Below are 26,073 nucleotides of genomic sequence, written 5' to 3' on the forward strand. Positions count from 1 at the left end.
TCAGTCTTTTCTTCTTCATATTTAGGTTATGCAGTTGGTTCTATAAGATTAAAAAGTTTTTATTTTGAAGGCACAGAACTGATCCCCAAATCCAGCTTACGTTTCAGCTTCCACAGTTACTATGAGGGCTTTTCAACCATTCCCCTTCAGGAAAAGCCTTGAACGTCCTTTTTGCGCTTATAATCAGAACAAAATATGATAAATAACTACTAAGGAATATAGCATTTAGATAATACCAATAATAAAATAAAGAACACCTCCATGAACATTTTAATCACATACTTTATTCGTTGCAATATGTTAGCGTTCTATGATTGTCAACATTTTGTACTCGTAAAGCCCCACATTTATATTATGATAAATAAAAACCATAAAAAAAAAAACAAACAGCTCAGTTGACATCAGTTGTTTTTCTTTCTGCATCATGAGATGAAGTGAGAAAGAAGAGCAGGCATCCAAGGCTGTACCTGAAGTAAATCAAGATGGAGAGCGTACAACACCGAAGACGTAGAAAACACGACGTGGGAAGAAGAGAACGGAGGGAGGGAGCGATCAGCAGGAGCCAAACTCCTCGATCCACTTGTCGTACTTCTCCAGGTCGGCGGCCGACACCGACTTGGAGACCTTCCTGAGCGCCGCCTCGAAGTCCTCCATGGTGGTGGGCATGTGCATCTCGTCCCGGGAAATGTTTCTGATCTCCTCTGGGGTCAGGCCCTCGATCCGCCGCCGCATGGCCATGAGGGAGGCGTCTCTGCGGGGGACAAACAGCAAGTCCATCCCATCATTCCATTTTTACTTAGAATTACAGCCGGAGTCATCCCTGTCATGCAGTTAGCTACGCCCACCTAAAAACCGACGTCACATGAAGGAGACGGTGCGAGCGCTGCAGTGTGTTTTTATTTATTTCTGTTGGTTTCCTTCTTCCTTCCGTTCTTTCAACTTTTCGTTATTCCCCAAAATCAGGAAGGAAAAAAACCTCATCGACAATGACGATTCAAGTCTTCCAAAACCCAAACGGCAGCACATCGAGAACAAGATTTTGGGAACTTTTCTAAAACTAATTCAGGATGATTTGGGTTCAGATGATTGTGCCGTCATGACTCAGCCAAGTGCTTTATTTGTCACATAAACTGTACATACAGTACTTTCATACATATTTATACATACATTCATACATATATTCATACATACATGCAAACATATACATACATTCATACATACATATATATATATATATACACACATACATTCATACATACATATATTCATACATATACATACATATACATACATTCATGCATACATTCATACATTCACACATATATTCATACATACATTCATACGTATACATACATTCATTCATACATATGCAGTGAAATGAGATTATGCTCAATAGTTAAACTGAACATAATATCTAACCTAATTTCTACCTAGCAACTAACTGAAACTATCTGATTCCTAAAATGTAAAGCAGTTAGTGAATAGAATAATATAAATGAAATAAAAGTTACACACACACACTACCCACAAAAAGTTAGGGATATTCGGCTTTTGGGTAAAACTTCAGGATGAAGGTAAAATGCACTTTAACCTTTACAGGTGAACTTCTCCAACAAGGAGCTGAACGGAAAAATTCACAACAGGTGTTTGATCCATGAATCCACCAATAAATGTCCTGGTTCAATTAGAGTTGGTATTTAAAGTCCTCTTCATCATGCTGTTCACATGTTGACATCATGAGACCAAGACCACACCCAACAACTGATCAACAGCACCTCGCCTGGTGAGGCTTCAAACAGGACGTTGTCAGAGGGAAGTGGCCACTGAGCTTAGAGTGTCACAGAGCGTCATCAGCAGCTTGCAACAGAGATACAGAGACTGGAAGAGTCACAGAAAGACATAGAAGTGGACGTCCTTTGGCCACATCCCACACTGATGAGCGCTTCATTGTGAACAGTGCCCTGCGCAACCGCAGGATGATGCCACTCAACTCCAGGCACATTTAAGGGAGGTGAGAGGCACCAAGTGTCACGTCAGACCATTCAAAACCATTGACATCAGCGTGGTCTGCGTGCTAGACCACCTGCAAGTGCACCTGACCACACCACCAGGCACAGGCATCATGGTCTTGCAGGGGCCAGGCAGCGTTGACGCTGGAAGAGAGACCAAGGGCCTCAGTGCTGTTCTCTGATGAAAGTGGATTCATGTTGAGCAGAAATGATGGAGACGTCAAGGAGAGCGCTACGCATCAGCCACTGCTGTCACCACACGAGCCTTTGGTGGTGGTGGTGGTGTTACAGTGTGGGCAGGTGTGTCTAGTCAATACAGAACTGTCCTACACTTTGTGAATGGTACAGTGACAAGCCCATACTACCTGAATGACATCATTCATCCAGTCATTGTGCCCCTGCATGAACAACACAGGCCTCATCTCATCTTCATGGAGAACAATGCTCCAGCTCATGGAGGTGGCATCATTAGGGAACGGCTGCTGGAGACTGGGGCACCTCAAATGGAGTGGCCTGCACTTTCTCCAGACCTGAATCCCATAGAAAACCTATGGGATCAGTTGAGTGGCCGTGTAGAGGCTCCTAACTCTGTACCCCAGAACCTCAATGACCTGAGGGCCCCCTTCAAGAAGAGTGGGGGGCCAGGCCTCAGCAGACAATAAGTCGACTTGTGAACAGCTTGAGACGTCCTTGTCAAGCTGTAAATGATGCTCAAGGGCACATGACAAGTTATTGAGACGTTGACACATTGTTACATTTACATTACATTTACATTTAGTCATTTATCAGACGCTTTTATCCAAAGCGACTTACAAGGGAGAATAACATTCAAGCTACATTGCGACAGAGATTAGTGTAACAACAACATTAGTGTAACAATAAATACTGCAAGGTGGTGCTAAGTAATTGTAGGTTAGGACAGGAGGTACTCACTGAAGAGCTGGGTCTTCAAGTGCTTCTTAAAGACAGAGAGGGAGGTCCCTGCTCTGGTCATTTTTGGCAGCTCGTTCCACCAACGTGGAACTACAAATGAGAATAGCCTGGATTGCCGTGGCTGTATGGCCGGCAGAGCCAGGCGACGCTCATTTGACGAGCGCAGCATCCGGGGGGCAACATGTGCTCTTACAAGAGCATTTAAGTAGGCGGGAGCATTCCCAGCAATCACTCTGTAGGCCAGCATCAGAGACTTGAACTTGATGCCAGCGGCTACAGGTAACCAAGCGGCTACAGGTAACCAAGCGGCTACAGGTAACCAAGCGGCTACAGGTAACCAAGCGGCTACAGGTAACCAGTGGAGCTCGATGAGCAGCGGAGTGACATGTGCCCTCTTTGGCTGGTTGAACACCAGTCGCGCCGCCGCATTCTGTATCATCTGAAGTGGCTTCACCGCACAGGCCTCAAGCCTGTTAAGAGGGCGTTGCAGTAGTCGAGACGGGACATCACCAAGGTTTGTACCAGCAGTTGAGTGGCATATTGGGTCAGGTACGGCCTGACTTTTCGGATGTTGAGTTGTTGGCTTTTGTTTCAATACATAGTTTGAGATGAGGAAATCACCATTGTATCTTCTACTTAAATGCTCTACTTTTATCATATCATATCACTGGAGTGTCAACTTTTTACATTTTCCATAAATTTCATCAAAAAGCCAAATATCCCAAACTTTTTGTGAGTAGTGTATATCAGTGAACTGAGATTGTGCACAATAGTTACTAAACTGAACATAATAACTAACCAAATTCCTACCTAGCAACTAACAGATTCCTAAAACGTAAAGCAGTTAGTGAATAGAATAATGTAAATAAAATAAAAGATATATATATAGTCTTTTTAAATGAGCAGTTGAAACTGTGAGGATGTTGATCTCATTTTGTTTTTCTTTCTTTTTATTGTATTTTCTTTTCCGTCTCTGGTTCTCGAGGTTAAAACTAAGTTTGACAGAATTGATTTTCCAGAACTTTATTCTCGTTTTAATCAAAAAATAACAACTTCCTTTCAGATGGCGTTCAGGGCGTGGCCTCTGAGGGGTTCTGACCTGCACACGTTGGTGATGTCGGCTCCGGAGTATCCCTCCATCTGCTCCGAGATCTTGTCCAGATCTACGTCACCGGCCAGATCCAGCTCCTTCAGGTTGATCCTCAGCAGCTCCACCCGACCCGTGGCTGGGAGCGGGGGTTATTATCATTTAATTTATTTATTCACTTTTTTCTTCAACATGTTTTTACTTTATTGTTTGTTTGTTTTCTTTTGTATTTGGACGTTTTAAGATCAAATGAATACATGCAAACGACTACAATCCAGTACTTTTACATCAGGTGAAACTGGTTTTCAGGTTCCTTCATGAAACTCAAGGGATTGATTTTCATGAAGTTGTGGAAACCGCTTCCTGAAGCACAGGAGCGTCACCCGAGGGCAGCGGGATGTAGATCCTCTTCTCCAGGCGCCGTCTCAGGGCCTCGTCGATGTCCCAGGGGAAGTTGGTGGCGGCGAGCACCATCACCATCCTGGACGGGTCCTCGCTCTCCGAGGCTCCGCCCACACCTGAAACCCAGCGGTGAAGAGAAAAAAAAAAAAAAAAAAAAGAGAAACCAGGGAGCTTATTGTTTTTAATGCACCAGAAGGAGCCCACGGATGAATTTGTTATGAATATTAATTCTGCGCTCGTGGCAGCCTGACGCGGCGGCGTCTTGTGTTATTTTGTATTTTCTTGTGTTGATATTGCGCTTTAGTTTCCGTCAAAACACCGCATACGATACAGAGACTGTGCGGCTCAATGGATCTGATGGACGAGCTCGGAGCGCTGACGAGGACGCAGCGGAAATACGGGGAATGCAGTCTTATGCGTTTCATCGAGACGTGGCTGCAGGAACATATTCCAGACGCTAATGCCACCGTCCCCGGCTTTCAGACGGTACGGGCTGATGGAGCGGTAAGAAGAAAGGAGGGGGATCTCTGTGTTTGTGAACAACAGGTGGTGTAATCCCGGACATGTTACTGTGAAGGAGCGTTCCTCCAACTGTTAGCCGTGAGTTTTCCTCCATATTATCTGCCGAGGGAGTGCACATGCGCCTTCATTATTACCGTTTACATCACACCATCAGCTGTTGCCGATGCGGCGTGTGACGTCATCAGCTCAGTCACTGCCAGGCTACAAACAAAACACCCGAATGCATTCATAGCAAGTTCAGGGGTGTTTTGAGGCCACAGACTGGGACGTTCTGTGAGTCCAGCGGTGATGACATCAACTCGATGACTGACTGTATAAGACAGTTCATCAACTCCTGTGTGGATAACACTGTCCCCACCGGGACAGTGCCATGTTTCCACAATAACAGCCCCCGATGATCAAGACCACAGACTCACACTGTGCCTCAGCCCTCAACCCTCAACCCCCACCATGGACTTCAATACAGTCCCATCAGCACCTCCCCCCACGTCAAAAAAAAAGAGCCCCCCTCTGCCACCCACCTGTCGGTTTCCTGTAGTCAAGTGAAGAGGCAGCTGGAGAGAGTGCACCAGCATGGTGTGGAAACAACCACCTCTTCTAAAATGCGACCAAGAAGAAGGAGATGGTTGTGGATTTCAAGAAAACCGGGACGAAGCCGAACACTGTTTCCATCCTGGAGGAAGAGGTGGAGGTGGTGGAGGGTTACAGGTACCTGGGCGTTCACCTGGACAACAGACTGGACTGGAAATGCAACACTGAGGCTTCTACAGTAAGGAACAGAGCAGACTGTAGTACGTCTTGAGGAAGCTCAGCTCCTTCCATGTCTGCAGCAGCATGTTGCAGATCTTCTACCAGTCTGTTGTGGCTCCTGCAGTTTTCTTTGCAGTCGTTTGTTGGGGCAGCAGCAGTGTGGCACGGTGGCGCAGTGCATTGCACTGCTGCCTCACAGCAAGAAGGTCCTGGGTTTGATTCCCGCCTGGGGCGCTGTTGGCACCGTGCTCCGGTGGGTTATCTCCCAAACAGGAGCCTTTCTGTGTGGAGTTTGCATGTTCTCCCCGTGTTCACATGGGGTTTCCTCCACCTCACATCAGTAAGGACCTCCACCCAAAACATGCACCCATCATGGTCTGACCAGCGATGGACACTTATCACCTAGTCCCCGGGCGCGTCCACGTACGCTGCCCACTGCTCCTGGCTGTGGCCCCGGAGGAAGGACAACCCAGGATGGGTCAAAAGCAGAGAATCCATTTCACCGGCCACCATCAAAAAGCATGTGCGTGTGTGTGTGTGCAAGCATGTGTTATAGTGTGGTGTGTGATAAATAAAGACTGTTTCTTCAGTATTAAAGCCAGAGACTCCAAGAAACTGAACAAAGTGATCAGGAAGGAGGCTCTGTGCTGGGGGCCGCTCTGGACTCTAAGCTCAAGCTGCTTGTGGAGAGAAGGATGTTGCACAAGCTGCTCAGCATCATGACAACACACATTGTCTCTGTTTTCCCAGGAACCCCCCAACTTTATGTGAAGAGAAATGTTCTCCCTCTCTACAATGTCAATTCTAACATGGAAGAAACAGATCACATTTGGCCCTGTTTACCTTGTAAGGGGATGAAGAATAACAACAGGGGAGCCTGGAGGTGCATTGTAAGTCGCTTTTATTGTTGTCTTTGTTGTTGCTGTTTTTTCAGGGGCATTCTTTTGTAATGACCGGCTGACAACTATGTTCTCTCTTTCTCTTGTATTTGTATTTCTTTGTAAAGTGCATTGTGTTGCCCTGGTATGAAATGCGCTCTATAAATAAAGTGTGACATGACTTGACTAACACTACACAGCCCCTACACAACCTGCTGCTTAGCGTCATGACAACACTGCACAGCCCCTACACAACTTGCTGCTCAGCGTCATGACAACACTGCATAGCCGCTACACAACCTGCTGCTCAGCGTCATGACAACACTGCACAGCCCCCACACAACCTGCTGCTCAGCGTCATGACAACACTGCACAGCCCCCACACAACCTGCTGCTCACACAACACAGTGTGTTCAGCCAGAGGCTCCTTCAAGAAGGACGGTACAGGAGCTCATTCCTGCACCGCAGCAGCAGCTACAATGACTCCGCCCTGTTCCAGGAGAGGAAACTCCTCCTCTGATGCCCAAGCACATTTTAACTTCACATTTAACTCAGTTCAATTCTATTTTGTTATATTTATACAGTACAGTAGTCCTTTCATAGGTATATACACATCCCTTTGGGGATTAATAAAGTATTTTTATCTTTATTCATAATTGAGCACTCCATATCGACACAGTTTAATAGAGGCATTCATTGAAAATTATTCACTTATGTATATACACTGTATAAACATAAGTGAGCATATGTTTTTTGTCTCTCATAGTCGAAGTGAACCTATGATGAAAATAACAGGCCTCTCTCATCTTTTTAAGTGGGAGAACTTGCACAATTGGTGGCTGACTAAATACTCTTTTGCCCCACTGTATGTGTGTGTATATATATATATATATATATATATATATATATATATATATATATATAATATAAATAAAAGCTGATCCGGTCATGATCATGATCCAGCCTACAATCGTTTTCAGTTCAGTTGTGGTAAACCAGGAAAATATTCATGTCTATATTACTGCTTAAACTTGTGTAAAATGTTTTCTGTAAAATATTAATAAATAAAGTCTGGACGTCAGATCATACCATCCATCTGCACCAGCAGCTCAGCCTTCACCCTCCGACTCGCCTCGTGCTCCTCCGACGTTCCTCTGCGACTGCACATGGAGTCGATTTCGTCGATGAAGATGGTGGTCGGGGCGTAGTACCGCGCCTGCGCAGGAAATACAAACACCGGAAATGACACGCTCAGCCGGTTCTTTAACCCTACATTTCCCAGACAACCCGCAGTTTTACCATTTCGAAGAGTAGGCGGACCAGCTTCTCGGACTCGCCCCTGTACTTGGAGGTGAGTGTGGAGGAGGAGACGTTGAAGAAGGTGGTGCGGCACTCCGTGGCCACCGCCTTGGCCAGCAGGGTCTTTCCGGTCCCCGGGGGTCCGACCATCAAAACCCCCTGAGGAGAAACAGGAAACAGAGCACTCGAACAGATTCCCAAGCACAAGAAATGCTTGGGAGCCCTAACGGACCCCGTCATCGCTGTGACGGGGTCCGTTAGGGCTCCCAAGCATTTCTTTTTACTATGAAATATTTTGTTAATATTTATTCCACTACAAAAGAATAACATCATTAAAATGATCTCATGCGACTGGACTCAATGATCTTATTGAGAAACAAGTGTTTCCTTTACAAATCAAGACTCGGGTTAGGGCTGAAAAAATACATATGTTTGAAACGAATCATGTACTGAGAGACGCCGACTTCTCTGAAATGACTGTAACCCGGTAATTCTGAACCAATAGTGATTACATTTAGTTTGTTATAAATGTAGGTTACTGGGTATAAAAGTTACAGTTAATGGGGTCTGATCTAATCATATTGTTTTCAGTCACCATCATTTTTAAAGGAATAAGGTATCGAAATGCGGCGGCGCGACTGGTGTTCAACCAGCCAAAGAGGGCACATGTCACTCCGCTGCTCATCGAGCTCCACTGGTTACCTGTAGCCGCTTGGTTACCTGTAGCCGCTCGCATCAAGTCAAGTCTCTGATGCTGGCCTACAGAGTGATTGATGGGAATGCTCCCGCCTACTTAAATGCTCTTGTAAGAGCACATGTTGCCCCCCGGATGCTGCGCTCGTCAAATGAGCGTGGCCTGGCTCTGCCGGCCATACAGCCACGGCAATCCAGGCTATTCTCATTTGTAGTTCCACGTTGGTGGAACGAGCTGCCAAAAATGACCAGAGCGGGGACCTCCCTCTCTGTCTTTAAGAAGCACTTGAAGACCCAGCTCTTCAGTGAGTACCTCCTGTCCTAACCTACAATTACTTAGCACCACCTTGCAGTATTTATTGTTACACTGATGTCTCTGTCGCAATGTAGCTTGAATGTTATTCTCCCTTGTAAGTCGCTTTGGATAAAAGTGTCTGCTAAATGACTAAATGTAAATGTAAATGTATCATGCCTCATACTGCACTTCAATTTAACAACTGAGTATTAAATATTTTAGATAAACATTGGACATCTTGTATGTTGTTTTCATTTAAGACCATGGGCAAAAGTTCCTCTAAGTGTTTAGAATAAATGGAAAGCAAAGTTATATTTATCTCACTTTCTTTTCTTTGTTTTGCTGATCTGAACACAATTATTTGATCCTTGACTCAAAACCGTGACACGATCCGAACCGTGACTTTTGTGATCTGTTGCTCCCCTATTACTGTTTATTTGTTCAATATACTGTTTATACCCGTTCTATACAAAAATAACTAACTATAGTATTGGCTTTATTTATGTTTTATTCCAAAACATTTTTTAAGACCTTTAAAAATTAGTTTTTTTAAAGACAAAGATACCGAAACTGTACTGTTCCCGTGGCCCCAAAACCGTGATACACGCCGAACCCACTGTACCGCTGTCCTGTGTCGTCGTGTTCAGTACCTTCCAGGGTCTCCGAATGCCTTGGAAAAAGTCGGGAATCCACATGGGCAACACGACGGCTTCCTTCAAGAGCTTCTTGGCTTCTTCCAAGTCTGCGATGTCTTCCCTGCAGAGAGAACCCGTCAGACACAGGATCAGAATTCGATAGCGGCTCGTTCCCATGACAGCGGAGCGTTCAAAATGGCGGCCGCCACGCACCACTTGACGTTGGGCTGTTGGGAAATTATGTCTCGCTCCAGAGACTCCACCAGGTCTTTGTCGTATCCCGAGCCCTCAAACTTCTTCAGCTCCTTCTCCTGAACGTCAGCTTTGTTCTGGGACAAACAGCAGCAGGGTGACACTCCACACACCGCAACAGGACATCTTCGCCCAAAACGTCCCCCTGGAGCAGCAGAACTCCCACCTTGTCATCCTTGGATTTCCCCGCAGGCTCCTTGTCCTTCCTCTCGCGGCCCTTGGCTGCTTTCCCTCGCTCCTCGCCGCCTCCTCCGGCCAGCGAGTGCCTGGGCTGCTGCCGCACGTTCACCCGCAGGCGGCTGCTGGGTTTCCCGTCCTTGTAGGGGTTGGCAGGCCTCCGCACCGCACAGGGGGACGACCTGTGAAGAGAGGAGGAAGACGATGACACGGTCAACACCAACAACTTCAAATACGACACTTCAAATCACATTCATTGTTCTGATCATAACTCTTTGATAATAATTGATGGATATCAAGATGGCTGCTTCTAAATTCAGAACCCCAACTGGAAGAAAACAACTCAAGTTGAAAACTTTGAACTATGGCTGGCAGACTTATCTATTTATAAATATTGTGATATTAAATTGAATACTTTTAACACCGTTCCAAGACACATTTTAATGAAATGGGTTGGGGTTATGAAATCATCTCACTTATTCACTAAAATATTGCAGGGGAGTACTATACATTTAGTAAAGGCAGAGTAAGTATTGGGTAGAAACAGGGTTTTTTTTTTTTGGTTTTTTTTAAACACAGAACTTGTTGAAGTTAATCCCTCATAAAGCTGGGTTTGCCTTCACAGGGCTGGGAACAGAAGAGCACACGGCAGCACCGTGCACCCACGGCGCTAATCTCACTCATGTGACGGGATCACCGGCTCTATGCTCCAGCAAACATCTTACATCATCTGCAAATCTTTATTTTATTCATTCCTCCCTTCTTTGTTCCGCCAGTAGGGCTCCCCTGTGATACGATGCCCCTTCTTCAAGACAGACAAGAAGACGACAAAAGCTAGAAGTGCTCCCATAAAAACAACCCGACATGCGGCTCATGGAAACCATTCAAAGACAGAAGCTTATTTAACACCGTCCACTACTACAAACACTTTTCCTTCAACAGTTTTCAAAAAGGGATTTTTAAATGTTTTCAAAGGGAGGAATTTCCTCCTGAGTGATCATATTTTGCAGCTCATACTCAATTGATTTCCCAGGCTCCAGGTGCATCCTGGGAATCTGGATATGCCCGGGATCCAACAGACTGACACCATTTTGGATTGTAATTACCGATCAAATTCTTTATCAATTCCTTCCTCGTCAGTAATGACACTTTTTACAGTCTGTGAATAATCTCTGCCGACTCGGTCGTCTGTTTATTCTTCTTCAGTGTCATGATTCGTTTTCAAAACTGTTAAGTAATTGAAGCTGCACTCCTGTCACGTCGAGTTGCTCTTTTCACCACTGACTGGAAGCGTGGTTTTGGTCAGAGTTGTATTTTCTTGGATTGTTGCTGATTCTTCTGAAGTGAAGCTGCAGTTTCCATGACTTGCCGTCGTAAAAAATAAACGGATCCAGGAACGCTTTATCTCTGGTGGTGAGTTGGGGAATGACATTGGAACCGACTCTAAATCGGTGCAGATTATCGACGCCTTCACGACTGCCAATATTAAGTACTTACGTCAGTGCCATGAGTGATAAATGAAGTAAATTCTATATCGAATGGTAAGCTAAATCAATACAAAATGAAGATGCCGAGAAACCCAAAACCCAAACCAGAAATGTAGAATGACGCGTTGACTTCCTGATTCATGTTTTATTTTTCATATTCAAAGACAGCGCCGTTACTAGTTTCAGTTGAGTTTTGTACATTTTTCAAACCCAGTCAGCGTTTCACATTCTATCAGATTTTGTTTCAAAAATAAATAAATGACTGAAAATAATATCGATAAAGGGTCTTTAAAGTCAGGTAGCCAAAAGTAAGCACTCAAAAAAAAATTTATAAAAGGATTTGTGCAACCCTCGAATAAAATGTGTCTGCTTGGTACCTTCGCTCCACTCGGGTGGGGCTGATCTCCCTGCTGTTGTCATGGTGAATGGGTTTGGAGGCAGCGATGTCCGTCTGGAAGCTCTCCAGCGTCGACATGATCTCCTGGACGTGTTTGTTCTCCTCGCTGATCTCCTGCCACACCTGCAGGAATACGTTAAAAAAAAAAAAAAAAAAAAAAAAGGATTAACACGAGCATGACGGAGCGGTGGAATTTAAGAACATTGTAGAATTTGAGGCGGGCGCTGACCTGCTGCCAGCGGTGGTGGAAGCTGCTGTCAGGCAGCGTGTACACGTGCTGCTTGATCTGCTGCAGGACGCCCTGGTACAGGACGCTGGCCGAGCTGTAGTTCCCCAGGAGCGCGTACTCCCGGGCCAGCTTCACATTCTCGCTGATCTCCCGCAGATTCATCCTGCCGACCACGGAAAGTTTCATTTACGTGCGACCACTTTTCTGTACGTCGGCCTCGACCCTCAATCAAGCTTTAAAACCAGGTCCAGATCAACAAGTACTTACTGTTTTCAAACCTGGACTACATTATAATAATACCCCTTTCCCATTGCACCAAAAACCCGGAAACACCCGTGAACAATCGGCAATTGTCATCAGTGTAATCAGGTAAAATGGGCTTTTTATTTATTTATTTATTATTTTATTATTATTATTATTTTTTTTCTCTTAAATTGGCTCTACCTCCGATGGGCTCTGTTGAAGTACGACCCGTCGTACCTGCTCATTTTGGCCCCTTTACCTGCGCGATGCAACGCACATTTAAGCTCCGGACGTTGCAGCATAATATCCGTGTATCATTCCATCATTTGGTGTCCCTTTTAGAATCCAAAATCAAGTTCGAAAGTCATTTACTTTTTTGCCCGCATGTGGGGGACCATGAAATGTGTTGAGTGTGGGGATCGCACCGTGCACCGCGGAGAAGCCCCACGCTCCACGCCGGACTCAGTCACTCCAGCACCGCCTCAAGCCGGGCCCCGGGCCCCGCTCCCCAGCGCCAAAGAGCGGGTGCGCACCCGCACAGCTGTTGTCGGGTCGTTCATGAACAATCAGAGAATTTTTGAACGGCTCAAAAAACTGTTTTTTTTTTTTTTTTTTTTTTTAAGTTTTGCAGTTTAAATTTGTGTCTCCTCTACTGGAACCATGACACGCCGCCTCCTCCATGTCTTTGTGACAACAGGGAAAAAAAACAAAACTGTGTTTCTCCTGCAATGGGAAAGGTGTCAATCGCCTATTTTTAGCAGGTTTAAAAAACCTGGGTAAACCCGCTTAATTTTGGTGTGTAAACGGTATAAGAAGCTTGTATTGCATTTCAAACACCATTTGCTATTTGTCAAACCTTTACTGTTTGTGACAACAGGAAAACGTTGGTGGTTTTCTGGATTGTCTTTCCCACACTGACCACATAAAACCAGGTATATTTCAAAAACCACTGTACTTATGGTTGTCAAACCTGGACTAGTTTAACTATTGCTCATTTTGCCGGGGGCCACCGGGAACCTCCAAAAGGACCCCCAGGGGTCCATGGACCCGTTGTTGAGAACCACTACGGCAGACAGTGTTGTGTTGAATCAAGCTGTTTAACACTGAGCAGAGGCGTTTTGACCAGAACCAAACAGGCTACTGCTAGAGCAGGGGCCTCTGGGGGCCACCGGCCAGGCTGTCTCGTCCTGGGGGCCCAAGATGAACTTCAATGGAAAAATAAACCGTCCCGTTTTTTTAAGGCCTAATAATATGTATATTATGATTAAAAAAATAATAATAATAATAATAATAATAAAAAAAACAACCTTTTCTGTTATGTATTTATATAGATCTAGTGATTTCAAAGTTTAAAATAGTAATGTATTATGTATTATGTATAACTCTAAGACTCATGACTTTAAAAAGAGCTCGGGTTCAAATGAAAAGACTGTTTGGAGACTTTTTGGGGCCCCTGTCGCCCCAGTTCCGAGGCTCCTCGGGACTAACGTCTCGGATTTAAAGACATTTTCGGACTTTTTTTTTTTTTTCGGACGGTCGTTTACCGTAACAAGACAACCGACACCGTGCGGGTGGGGGGGGCAACAGACACCGGCCCCGGTGCCACAGTTGGGTGTTCACCGTCACTTTTAACCCAACCGACACAACTTTCAAAGTCCTTCCCGCATCCTCCGCTCCCGAGAAGCCCGTCGTGCGGCAGCGTTCACACCCGCACAGCGCCGCCCGACTCACCCTCCGCTCCGCTGGGCTCCGTTCCGCTGGGCTCCGCTCCGTTGGGCTCCGCTGGGCCGGGGCGTCGTGGCGGACGAGGTGAAGGATCTTGTGGCTTTAAAAAGTGAAAGTTCCGTCGGAGCTTCGAGTGGAAGCGGCTCCTCTGCCCCGGGAGCGGTGACCACTTCCGGTGTCGTGCCAAGAAGTGAACGTCCGCCAAAAGGTGATTTCCGTCCAGTGGGCCGGGCTAGTATGTCATATATATCACATATGTGATATTAATATGTAATATATGTCATTTATTATGTGTCATACAACCCCCTTGGATGAAACCAAGTCCTTTTGAGTCACAAACAACCTTTCCGTCACAAGGTAGGAGCTGCAATCACTTTTTGACAAGTGCAAAACTGCATTTGATGAGCTAAATTGGCCATTTAAATGTATTTAAAATGGTTATAATGTGTGATACAAACACCAAGAGTGAAATCAAGTCGTGTTGAGGCAGAAACAACCTTTGAGTCACAAGGAAGGAGCTGCCATCACCTTTTGTCGGACCATCACTTTTTGGCACGACGGTGTTGAGTGGAAATATGAGACCTGCCGAATTATGTTCAAAGTGATTGTAATGATTCAGATGTCAAATGTTTTTCTAATTCATTGGTTTGAAACTATTTATGAATCATTTTAGAATGATTCATAAATACATATTATTATTTGATGTATTTATAAAAATACATCAAATAATAAATATAAAGCTAATAAATATAAAAATACATCAAATAATAATAATTGCAGTAATATCTACGTAAAAAACACGATTTGAAAAGAGAGTATTCATAATAACATTTATCTAGAAAGAATTGCACCATTACCAATATGAATTGATTGAAACAGACAACAGACAAACAGACAGACAGAAAGAAACAGTCTTTATTTATCACGCAACACACCACACATGCTTTGATGGTGGCCGGTGAAATGGATCCTCTGCATTGAACCATCCTGGCTGTGGCCCCGGAGGAAGGACAAGCCAGGATGAGCAGTGGGCAGCGTACGTGGACGCGCCCGGGGACCAGGTGATAAGTGTCCATCGCTGGTCAGACCATGATGGTGCATGTTTTGGGTGGGGGGTCCTTACTGACGTGAGGTGGAGGAAACCCCATGTGAGCACGGGGAGAACATGCAAACTCCACCCAGAAAGGCTCCTGTTTGGGAGATAACCCACCAGAGCACGGTGCCAACAGCGCCCCAGGCGGGAATCGAACCCAGGACCTTCTTGCTGTGAGGCAGCAGTGCAATGCACTGCGCCACCGTGCATATAAAAATACAAACAGACAGACTAAAAGATAAAAAGACAGATTAACAGACTAACAGACAACAAGACAGACAGACTAACAGACAGACTAACAGACAACAAGACAGACAGACTAACAGACAACAAGACAGACAGACTAACAGACAGACTAACAGACAACAAGACAGACAGACTAACAGACAGACTAACAGACAACAAGACAGACAGACTAACAGACGGACAAAAAGACAAACAGACCGACTAACAAACAAAAAGACAGATAGACTAACAGACAAAGAGACAGACCAACTAACAGATAAAAAGACAAAGACAGACTAACAGACAAAAACAAAAAGACAATCAGACAGACAGACAGACATTTTGAAAATACAACTAAAAACAGATCAAATATCAGGCGTTAAAAACAGGTAACACAGCGAGCATGTTGCTTCTTGTGTTCATTTTATAATCATTATTAATAAATATTATTATTGATAACAATTATTAAATATTGACATCAAAAGTTATTTATTAATAAATATGAACTATTATTAATAATAACTATTATTTATATTAAGTATAAATATTTATTATTAATAATAAAGTTTCTACTTATTAAAGTTCTGTAATAAATATATACATTTGTCAACATTAACTTTTTTTTTTTTTTTTTTTTTATAATTGTGTTCACAATGAAGCCAACAGCTTTAAGTTATGTGTTGCCATGACAGCCAAGAATATAATGTGGAATCAGTGTAACCCACAATCAATTTATTGATATATTAAATGATTTACCACTGTGAGTTTATGCATTTTATCCTTGACAATTTACATTTAAGTGAAGATTAAATGAACAGGCTTGTGACTCAGATTTAAACAAAAGACATTTTAATGGCCAAAATAAATCACTTCAGACGGAACACAGACAGCGACGACGTCGGCGTCGAGCTCCGTCAACTCCTGATCCGATGCTTCTCTTTTTCCTCCTGTTGAAGAGATGGACGAGCGACATGAACAAAGTATTTAATGCACTCATCACTCAGGGCTAATGAACACATTATTCTTCCCTAAAAATAAAGAGCTCGTCCAGTCTCACTTCTTCTAGTTATTCTGAGACTGGACGTCTGCGTGTCAGTAATAACCTTCCAAACAGTTTGGATTTAATGTCAACATGGAGCAGGTTGATGTGTTGACCTTTATGACCCCAGCCAGCTCCTGCAGCGCCTGCTTGTAGCGCGCTGCCATGCTCTCCAGGCTCCGCCTCTTCACAACGTGCTTCCTGATGCCGGGACTTCCTGCGTCCGCCACCATCTGCAGGAAGTCACTCCTCTGTGACACACACACACACACACCAACTTTATTGACATGACATTTTGATAACACGTGACCAAAGAATGTATGTAAACAGACATTAACTAACTATCTGATAGTACATAAATAAATACAACGTGAATATGTCGTACACAACAAGAACAACTCTCTCCTTCTCTCAAAAACTCCCTCTGACACATGCTCCTCCTCATTAATTTGTGTTGACAGATACAGTATATGTGTTATTGTCATTTAATTTAAAATGTCACCTTTTTGCTGCTGTAATTTCACCTGACACACACACACACACACACACACACACACACACACACACACACACACACACACACACACACACACACACACACACACACACACACACACACACACACACACACACACACACACCTGGACTTTGAGCAGGAAGGTGAAGGCCAGTCCAGCTTTTCCTGCTCGTGCAGTTCTCCCGATCCTGAAGGAAAAGGGAAACATGAGGAAAGATAAGCTGGAGGATAGGGGGTGGTGGGGGGTGTAGGGAGTGCTTCAATTATTTCAATTATACTCATTTTGAATAATTTCCGATTTATTATCTATTTATCAGGGTTCATGCTGGCATTATTACAAAATGTAATTCAAGGACTTTCAAGACCTTTTTTAAAGCACTATTTTTTAATATAATCCATTTTCAATGTGATCTTTATACATTGAAATAGAATATAACCTTAGTCACTGTCGATTTTTTATATGAGTATTTATATTTGTTACGTTAAAGCCCCTTTCCCACTTGCACTGAAAGCTGTAAATGTACTGGTAATGTTCTGTGTTGGTGTCATGTGGGAAAGGGATCCAGTGTCCATGTTCCGTTCTAAATTTCCTCACTCTCGACCTTGTATCATTTCCGGCAAATTGCCGGTACAGCTGTGAATGGAAGTATGTGGGAAAGGAAGCAGTAACTTTGCCATTAAGTAGGGGTGGAGCCGGATCCAAATAAAGCACAAATACTGTTATTTTACAAATATTTATTTTGTACAAATATTTTAAAAGTTATTTGGTTTATTTTTGGGAAGAAATAAAAAAACACTAGGAAAAAAGCGAGTCCGATCTGAACCGTGGAGCTCAGCTGCAAAGACGAGAAACTGAAACACGTCAGATCTCGGCGGAGACAAGTCTTTATATTCTTACATTTTATAATTGTTCTTCTTTAAAATGACACTGACACTACACCTGTCTTCTACAGTTTGGGGTGATGTGCGACCGTGTGGTGGCAGCCACCGCAGGGCGGAGCCAGAGGGAGCGAGCGGATAGGGAGAGAGTGAACGGGTGGAGGACGTTCCTTCTCCAGAGTCAGAGGGTGTAGGACAGGATGAAAATGATCACACTGATTTAACAAGGTGGGGCTCATGGGGCGGGGCTCTGTCCCTTCTCCGTCAGCGGAGGGAGGAGTGGGTGGAGTGGGGAGACGGGGGCGAAGCGCCGGTCTAAAAAAACATTGTTGTCCAGTCTCACCTGATATTAATACTCTGCACCCGTATTACATACTGTACGTGTAACATCCATCTACAGTATGTGGAACTGACTCCATACGGAAGCTTTACTTCCTGTTTCCTCTGCTGAGGTTTTCAATCAGGCAGTGTTACGGATTCCATGTGGGGAAGGGGCTTATGATTTGAGTAACAAGACCAGGGGGAACATCAAAGGTTTTCAATTGTTGGCCTTTTCTTCAAGGACTTTTCAAGCACTTCAGCACGAAAGGGGATAATGTCAAGGAGTTCCAGTCCTTAAATTGAGGAGGTGACTCAAGCACCTCAAGGACCCTGATTTATCCACTCCGTCTCAACAAAACAAGGTATAGAACAGGGGACCGTAGTGACCAGATGCCAGGTTCCTCCATTTCTCTCTGCAGGAAACAGGAAGTGATGTCATGTGTGTGCTCAGGTTGCACGAGGAGGCGGGAGGGGGGTTGACTCACCTGTGCATGTATGTCCTGATGTACTGCGGAGCGTCGTAGTTCACGACGCACTTTATCCCCCTGACATCGATGCCCCTGGCGGCTGCATCCGTGCTGATCAGCCTGGAAACAGGAAATGAGGTTTTACACTTCCCTTCTACCGAGCAACCAGTGCTACCATCTATCTGCTGTTATCTGGAGGGAAATATCCTCACTGTACGTTCTAAGTCAGCCATTTAACACCAAACTTGTTACAGGACATAAAGAGACCTTCAGAAGAGTTCAGCAATATGGCCACTATTAACCACTAAACTTCACGATGGGTGTGGTCCAACACAAAATGGGCCACAAGTCATGGACTGAATGGGGATATTAGAGGTATTGGAACGCATGTGCCAAAGTATGTAAACATCTAACAGTAGGGGGCGCTGCTAATGTGATTAGCGGGATTTCACAAAACTTGGTGTACACCTTCTAGAGATAATTATTAGTCTAAATATGCAGTTTGGTTGTTATGTGTACATACTAGCCTGGCCTCTGCATGTTTTCATGTCACAGTGGTTCATAACTCAGGTTGGGTTGAGGAAATCATCATGACACTTGGGGAACTTGTTCAGACACCAGTTGGAACATTCACAGCACGTTTGGTGTGAATGTTCCAACAGGTGCAGAGGAGTCCAGCCCATGAAAGAAGAGCTTCCACAAGGATATGGAGCAGCCAGCCAGGGGGGCTGATACAGGCAGACAGGCACGTTGCTCTATCATCCATCATGCTCACATTGTTTTGAAGGCTAGTGGTCCTAAATGTGCACGTCTGGCGAATTGCAAGCTGTCAATCATAACTATTTTATTAGAATCAAAAATGAATATAATAAAGTAGTCCATGTTGGTTCTGATGGAGAGGTCTGAGTATTTTACTGATCACTCTAATATTTTGTCTGGTCATCTCCTGTCTTGGTACATTAGGACTGAACCTGCTGAACATCCCTGTACAGCTTGATTCTCGTTAATGGCTTCTTGCAGCTACATTAATTATTATATTGTTTAAGTACGACTGTAACTCACAGCTGGATGTTCCCCTGTTCAAAATCTCTGAGGGTTTGTTTCCTTTCGCCGGGAGAAAGTCTGGAGGAGAACTCAGCAACTTCCACCCCACCGAAGAGCTTGACCAGCAGGTACAACCTGACACACACACACACACACACACACACACACACACACACACACACACACACACACACACACACACACACACACACACACACACACACACACACACACACACACACACACACACAGGAAATACTCATCAGACCCTTTGACTGAAGTAAAATGACTTGCTCTTAAATTTTCTAGTATTAGGTGTTTTAAAATTAGATGTTTTATAGTGTCCCAAATCTATAATACTTCATAAAGTACACCAGTAGCTATTTCTCTGCAGAGTATGCTCATTTTAACTGGCTTTGGACATGTTTTGATATAAATGATGTTAGAAATGTAGTGGAGTAAAAAAAAACAACAACAATATTTGTTTTGAAACGTAATGGATTAAAAGTGGAAGGTCTCAGAAACGGAATCTACTTAAGTACAGATATGTTAAAATGTACTTCAGTACAGATATGTAAAAATGTACTTAAGTACAGATATGTTAAAATGTACTTCAGTACAGATTGCTCCTTCCAGTAGTAAATAATGATCTCAGCGGCCTCCTCCGACCTGTGCGCAGTCTCCCTGGAGTTTGTGAAGCAGAGCACGGGGCTGAACTTCATGCGCAGCACGTGGTGGAGGATGGCGAGCGGCTTGGAGCTCATTGTGCACGGAACGTAGTACTCCTGCAACACACACACACACACACACACACACAGTCAGCACTGTGCACCACTCTGGGTTCCAGGATCAGCTGATCAGGACACCAGCGTTCCCGGGGCTCCGTACCGTCAGCGCTTCAGGGAAGTTGAACCTCTCCTGGCTCCCGGTTGCGTTGGGTTGTTTGCTGTGCACGGAGCTGAAGAGCCGCGGCTGGTGCAGGCGGAGCTGCTGCAGCTTCTCGGGGTTCATGGTGAGCGTGGCGGAGAACAGCAGCTTCTGCAGTGGCATCTGGGGGGGGGACAGACTGCAGCGGGGACGACGACAACGAAAAGTCACTTCAACACAGAGCAGAGCCTCCCAAGTCAAAGTTTAAGTTAATATGTTTAAGTCGAAATATAAATACATTTCTTGATTTTTAAAACAAAACCTATAACAAATCATTTTTAAAAAAACACCTGGAAATGTATATTACAATTATTTTCCCCTCGATGTAATTGTTCATTTTTCTTTTCTGTGATTTTTGTACTTTTCTTTTTAACTTTGTAACTTTTATTTTATACAAATAAAATGTACTAATATTATCATCATCATCATCAATGGTAAAACGGTGATGACTGCGTGTTGACTCACCTGGCAGCTGTGATATCGGCGGGTTCTGTCCGACTGAAGATCGACGTTGTTGCGTCACTTCCTGTCCTGAAAACCGCCCTGGACACTTGACCGAGCCAGGAATGATGCATGCTGTCGATCAACCGGTCAGCCTCGTCAATAATCTGTGAATGATTTGAAAAAAAGTTAATCAAACTAACAAACAATCAGACTCCAGTTGGAATATTGGTTTGTTTTGATCGGTCTATGATAGACTACCGCCCCCTCTAGTGGTCAGGAAACACACCCAGTTTAAGTCTGCAGCCCCTCCTGCATTATGGTGTGTGATTTTAACTGAACTCACAAGGAACCGGAGATGTTCCAGGGAGAAACCAGAGTTCTTGTTGATGTGATCCACCAGTCGGCCGGGTGTTGCCACGGCGATATCGGCCAAGCTCCGCCTGCTCCCGCATCTGAAAGAAACGTCAAAGTTAAATATCACAGTTTCTGAGCAACTTTGTCAACGTGTTTTCTTTTTATCTTTGAGAAAATGTCCCACACAATAGGCGCTTGTCTTGTAACTGCCACTGAGCTTTGACTCACACAGAAACACTACTTCACTCTTTATATAATCGCTTTTTAACTTGCGTGCAAAGGTGTAGAATTTCAGTTTTAGAGGCTTTTTGCTCCACCCTCACCTCTCCTCTGAAAGTGAAGCCTGTTCTGCTGCAAAAGACTTCTGACCTGCAATCATCACCACTTTAAGACCCGTCCCCTCAGAGTACAATGAAAATACTTTACAAACCTGTAAGAGAAAATATAGACCGTTTCTTTTATTACTGGTGAAGGGTCATAAAGTAGTTAAGTTATAAAGATGACAAGATGGATCATATTAGAGGTTCAAATAGTATCAAGAGTCTGGTTACCTGCTGGGCAAGTTCTTTGGTTGGCAACACGACCAGAGCCCTAACTTCACAAGCCACCCGATGCATCAGGGCCTATTTTACACAAAACACATTTAGTACATATATAGTAAGTAATAAAGTCCAAATTATTTTTGTGAAAAAGAAAAAAAATATAATTTAGACAAAATGATATTGAGTAAACTCCAACGATCAACACAAGAACGGCTGGGTGTTCACATTTCATTTCATCAGTTGAGAGTGAGCTGATTTACCGCTTCTGACGTTACGGCCATTTAAGACCAGGTCTAGATCAAAGACCTCTGTACTTAAAAGTCGTCAAACCCAGACTAGATTATAACAAAATGCCTAACAACAATAACAAAAAGGTGGGTACGGTCAAATAGAAAACACACAGGAACCGTAAGCATCATTACTGAGTATATACTGTAAATAAGTTAATAAGGCATTGTAAATATGTTATTATAGGCAATGCTCAGAATGCAACACATGCAAAAATGTAGGGGGTCCCTGCTCTGCTTCTCTATCCACCGAGGGGGTCCTTGGTCTGAAAAAGGTTGAAGACCCCCAATCCAACCAATAACACTAACTCAACCCTAACCAGAGAGGAAAGATGTGGTTTCCGATTTTGTGCGGCAGCTTTTCTCACCTGTACAATCGGGATGACGAACGCCAGCGTCTTGCCGCTCCCCGTCGGCGCCGACACGCAGACGTCTCTGGGTCTGTAGCCCCCGCGTCCAACCAGCAGCCCGTGAGCAACGCTTTCCAAGATGGCGGGGATGACCTCCGCTTGCACTGCACAGTGAAGTCACAACACTAAAGTCATCACTTCTGTTGGGATTTGGCTTCATGACAAAACAACGCTCTAAAAGTCACCTGGAAAGAAGTGCTGGATTCCGTTTGCGTCCAGCTTCTTGACAAGCGCGGGGCAGATTCCCTTGACCTCCGCGATGGAAACCAAGTTGCTCTTAATGTCTCTGTGGATGAAGTCGGGCTGAGCGAGCCACTGAGGCAGGACTCTGTGGACCTGCAGACACAACATAGCTTCAGGGCTGGGACAGAGACTGTGTTTGGTGTAGGGTGCATTCTTTGGCAAAATGAATGATGAAAAATGTGCAGCAATGGTAAATTGGCAGAAACAAGACAAAAAAAATAATAAATAATAAATACATAAAAATCACATTGAAAGACAAAAACACATTCACTTAATCGTGTAATTTTATGTTTCTTTCTAGCTGTTACATTTGTCCTGAGAAAATAAATTTTCTGACGACAAAGTTAATGATAATTTGAGGTAAACTCAACACCTACATTTGTCTTACTTTACCGCACTGATTACTTGGTTTTTTTTCCCCTCCCTTTTAATCATAGAAATTGAAAGAATTGCCTATTACAACAGTATTTTAAATGACCTCCAATAAAAATGAATGCAAATATTTTCAAATGTTACAATTTAGAGAGAAAATATGAAAAATAACCTTGAAAATGTACTTTTAGGGTGAAATTGTAAATACCATCACAGACACACTCTGCATCATCAAATTATTTTTATCATCCAGCCCTCATCAAGTCCAAACATAGACGTCAAACATATCTGGTGTTTTTCCTAAAATGCAGACAGGAGGAAAAGCTTTTCCTCCTCCCTTAGTCACACTTTACCTTTCTGATCTGTTTCTCCTCAAATCCTCCAAGTATTGTGAAACCAGACTGGGTCAAACTCTCCTCTGTGGCCTGTTTTGATTGGTCGCTCAGCAAATCCTCTCCTTCCTTAACTTGTTGTTCTCCTTCTTCTTCTGTTTTTTCCTCTCCCTCCTCCTCCTCCTCCTCACCTTCATCTGTGTTTTCTAGCTGTTCATCTTTTCCAGTTTCAGGAGAATCAGTAGGACTTGGTACTAAACCCCAAATCCACAGAGAGCAAAAAATTGAATAAATTGAGACGTTAGCAAATAGCACACCCTGACAGTATTACATGTTTATTAATGACTTCTGTAAATTATTTGTAGTTATTATTTGCATATCCCTATCAGGTAATAATCAGGTTTCTTCAGGATGTCACATTTTTAAGCCATACCAACACCAACCCACTGACGTATCTGCCCCTGAACACTATTTATTTAATCAGGTTACATGTGATGTCAACTAATTCCACATTACTCTCACCTGATTCCACATTCTTCTTTGTCTTTTGGGAACTTTTCTTCGCCTTCTTTGTCCCTCCGGCACCAGAACTTGTTTGTGTGACTTCTTCTCTCTTCCTTTTCAATGGGATTGGTGTGTGTTCTCCGTTCTCGGAAGCTTTCCTCTCCTTCTTCTCCTTCCTCTCCTTCTTCTTCTTCTTTGTCGTGGTCGTCCTCTGTCCGTCCGTCCGGACGTCAGGCCTCCGTTCATTTGGGCTGGTTAGGCTCAGTTTCTCCTTTTCTTTGGCTTTCTTCTGCAGCATCGCCAGCAAAGCCTTGGAGCGGGACTCTTTGTTCGAGGAGTTGTCATCGTCCCCGTCTCCCAAGTATCTGGAAACAACACGGAGATCATTGCGTGAAGTAGCACTTACAGTACTCTGGAAGACAAATATCAAAAGGTGTAGCTATTACATCTAGAGACCTATTTTATAAGTGAGTGATACCCAATGGTGGGAAGCTATTTCAGAGCAAGCACCACTTTCACTTTTAATAGAGTATGTGGTGTGGGGATGGTGTGGTTTGAGCACCCACGCCTGTCCTGGAGCTAGGTAATTGGGGATCCGGGATCAGTGTGGCTGTATGCCTGTTGCTTGTTGGTTGGTCTAAGGAGCAGCAGGTAAAACAGCCATCCCCACACGCGCTCAAGATAGGAGCCCTGTCATGACACATGTCTATCTGCTCCCGGGCTAATTCCAACTGGCCAGCTCTCTACAATAAACTGCTGTTTACAACCCCCCCCCCGTCTTCTGCGTCTCTTTGCCGGAGGTCCCTGAAACGCCACTTGGGTACCGCGTGGTCTGCGAAACTGCCACCGAGTCATTTAGCGTTTCACATTCCTGGTGCACAGGTAGTTTGTTGGGGAATAGTTTTACAAATTTCTCAAACAAATTCAAACTTACCTGTTGACCAGAAAAAGAGACATTTTAACTGTTCTTTTCCACGTCAATGAGCCTCCACAGAGAACGCAGGGGGGGGAGAAGGAACGTCCCCAGAAACCAGGTGGAAAACAACAACACAGGCGTCCGCCATGCAGCCTGCACCGCCTCCCTGCGCGCTGCGGTCGCGGGTCGATAACGTCACGCCCGTCGCACGTTTCCCGGACAGCCCTTACGTCACGGACTCGGTAGTTACGCACGCACTTCCAATAGATGATCAATAACCAACCGATACGGGGCCGAGATGTGAGGAAATAAAAGAGGGGATCGGCGACCTTTTACCTTTTTGAACATTCGGCCAGATGCTCGTGTATTGGAAAAAGAAAGATAAAAATGTTGTAAAATTAAATAAGGTCCATCACGCCACACTTCAACATGATGAAAATACCCTCGATCTCCATCCCATGTGTATTTTTACCATTACTCCTCACATGAATAATCGATACAGTATTTATAAATGATGTTATTTCAATCTCCCTTGTTTTTGTATTTGAGTAGTATCGCAATTTAAACAATTCATATGATCATGTGAATAATATGATAATTCATATGATAATAAATGTAATGAAATAATAAATCAACGTATTAAATTCAGGTTGTTCATTGGTTTTACACTTGTGATCAGCTGTTTTATTCAGTTCTCGTCAATAAAGTTGGACGCACATTTTAAAAGCCCGCCTCGTTTAGAGCTGTCAATCAATCCGTGTCCACCAATCGGATATACGTTAAAACAGCAACGCAAGCGCATTCTCTGCCAATAAACGTGTGGATAACAACTTTAACGCCCGCCTCGTTTTGAGCTTCTCGCCAATCGGATCCAAGCCGTTCAAGCCGTGTCCACCAATCAGAATCGATGACGTAGGCAGCGCATAATTTCAAACCAAAGTTAAGGGACAGCGCCTTCGCGTCGCGGCGACGGCTTCAATCATTTTCATTCCACAATAATATGTCGCTTGTTTTTGCGTGAACACACTTTGTTTCAGAAATGGCAGCAGCGACAGAGGAATCTGCGGTGAAAGTCTGTGTTCGCGTTCGTCCCCTTATCGAGCGGTGAGTTTTAAAAGAGCTAAGCTAGCGTTAGCCTCCCTGT

The 26,073-nt window shown here is 44.1% G+C and overlaps 3 protein-coding genes across 3 annotated transcripts in view; 1 reads left to right on the forward strand and 2 right to left on the reverse strand.

Moving 5' to 3' along the window:
* Positions 1–264: 264 nt before the first annotated feature.
* On the reverse strand, positions 265–14,156 carry katna1 (katanin p60 (ATPase containing) subunit A 1). Its single transcript, XM_080024143.1, has 11 exons — positions 14,020–14,156; positions 12,046–12,208; positions 11,797–11,939; positions 9,922–10,114; positions 9,717–9,832; positions 9,519–9,624; positions 7,881–8,039; positions 7,671–7,797; positions 4,413–4,547; positions 4,042–4,168; positions 265–751 (listed from the first exon to the last, which is right to left on the reverse strand). The coding sequence occupies exons 2-11, from the start codon at positions 12,205–12,207 to the stop codon at positions 553–555; spliced, it is 1,467 nt and encodes a 488-aa protein (XP_079880269.1). The 5' UTR covers position 12,208; positions 14,020–14,156; the 3' UTR covers positions 265–552.
* A 2,007-nt stretch (positions 14,157–16,163) lies between these two features.
* Positions 16,164–25,082, reverse strand: ddx51 (DEAD (Asp-Glu-Ala-Asp) box polypeptide 51). Its single transcript, XM_080022287.1, has 16 exons — positions 24,948–25,082; positions 24,032–24,378; positions 23,531–23,763; positions 22,748–22,898; positions 22,521–22,666; positions 21,875–21,946; positions 21,647–21,753; positions 21,313–21,421; positions 20,991–21,133; positions 20,487–20,664; positions 20,268–20,383; positions 19,617–19,733; positions 18,573–18,674; positions 17,012–17,075; positions 16,487–16,621; positions 16,164–16,278 (listed from the first exon to the last, which is right to left on the reverse strand). Exons 1-16 carry the CDS (start codon positions 24,968–24,970, stop codon positions 16,246–16,248), a joined length of 2,076 nt encoding a protein of 691 aa, XP_079878413.1. The 5' UTR covers positions 24,971–25,082; the 3' UTR covers positions 16,164–16,245.
* An 827-nt stretch (positions 25,083–25,909) lies between these two features.
* cenpe (centromere protein E) overlaps positions 25,910–26,073 on the forward strand; it is a 30,841-nt gene continuing 30,677 nt past the window's right edge. Inside the window, exon 1 of the mRNA XM_080023965.1 lies at positions 25,910–26,033. Coding sequence (XP_079880091.1) covers positions 25,969–26,033 — 65 coding nt within the window. The 5' untranslated portion in view covers positions 25,910–25,968. The remainder of the gene's footprint in view (positions 26,034–26,073) is intronic.

Source organism: Zeus faber, assembly GCF_960531495.2.
Source record: "Zeus faber genome assembly, chromosome: 2".
In the NCBI taxonomy this organism is placed as follows: Eukaryota; Metazoa; Chordata; class Actinopteri; order Zeiformes; family Zeidae; genus Zeus; species Zeus faber.

Excerpts from the sequence above, each read along its gene's own strand:
- ddx51 (XM_080022287.1), bottom strand. The coding sequence starts at position 24,970 with ATGTCTCTTTTTCTGGTCAACAG. Across the intron at positions 21,947-22,520 it reads TCGTCATCCCGATTGTACAG|GCCCTGATGCATCGGGTGGC; the intron begins GTGAGAAAAGCT and ends TGTGTAAAATAG. Across the intron at positions 18,675-19,616 it reads GAACAGGGGAACATCCAGCT|GCTGATCAGCACGGATGCAG; the intron begins GTGAGTTACAGT and ends TCCTGTTTCCAG.
- katna1 (XM_080024143.1), bottom strand. The coding sequence starts at position 12,207 with ATGAATCTGCGGGAGATCAGCGAGAATGTGAAGCTGGCCCGGGAGTAC. Across the intron at positions 7,798-7,880 it reads TCCGCCTACTCTTCGAAATG|GCGCGGTACTACGCCCCGAC; the intron begins GTAAAACTGCGG and ends TTTCCTGCGCAG. Across the intron at positions 4,548-7,670 it reads GCTGCTGGTGCAGATGGATG|GTGTGGGCGGAGCCTCGGAG; the intron begins GTATGATCTGAC and ends GCTGGGTTTCAG.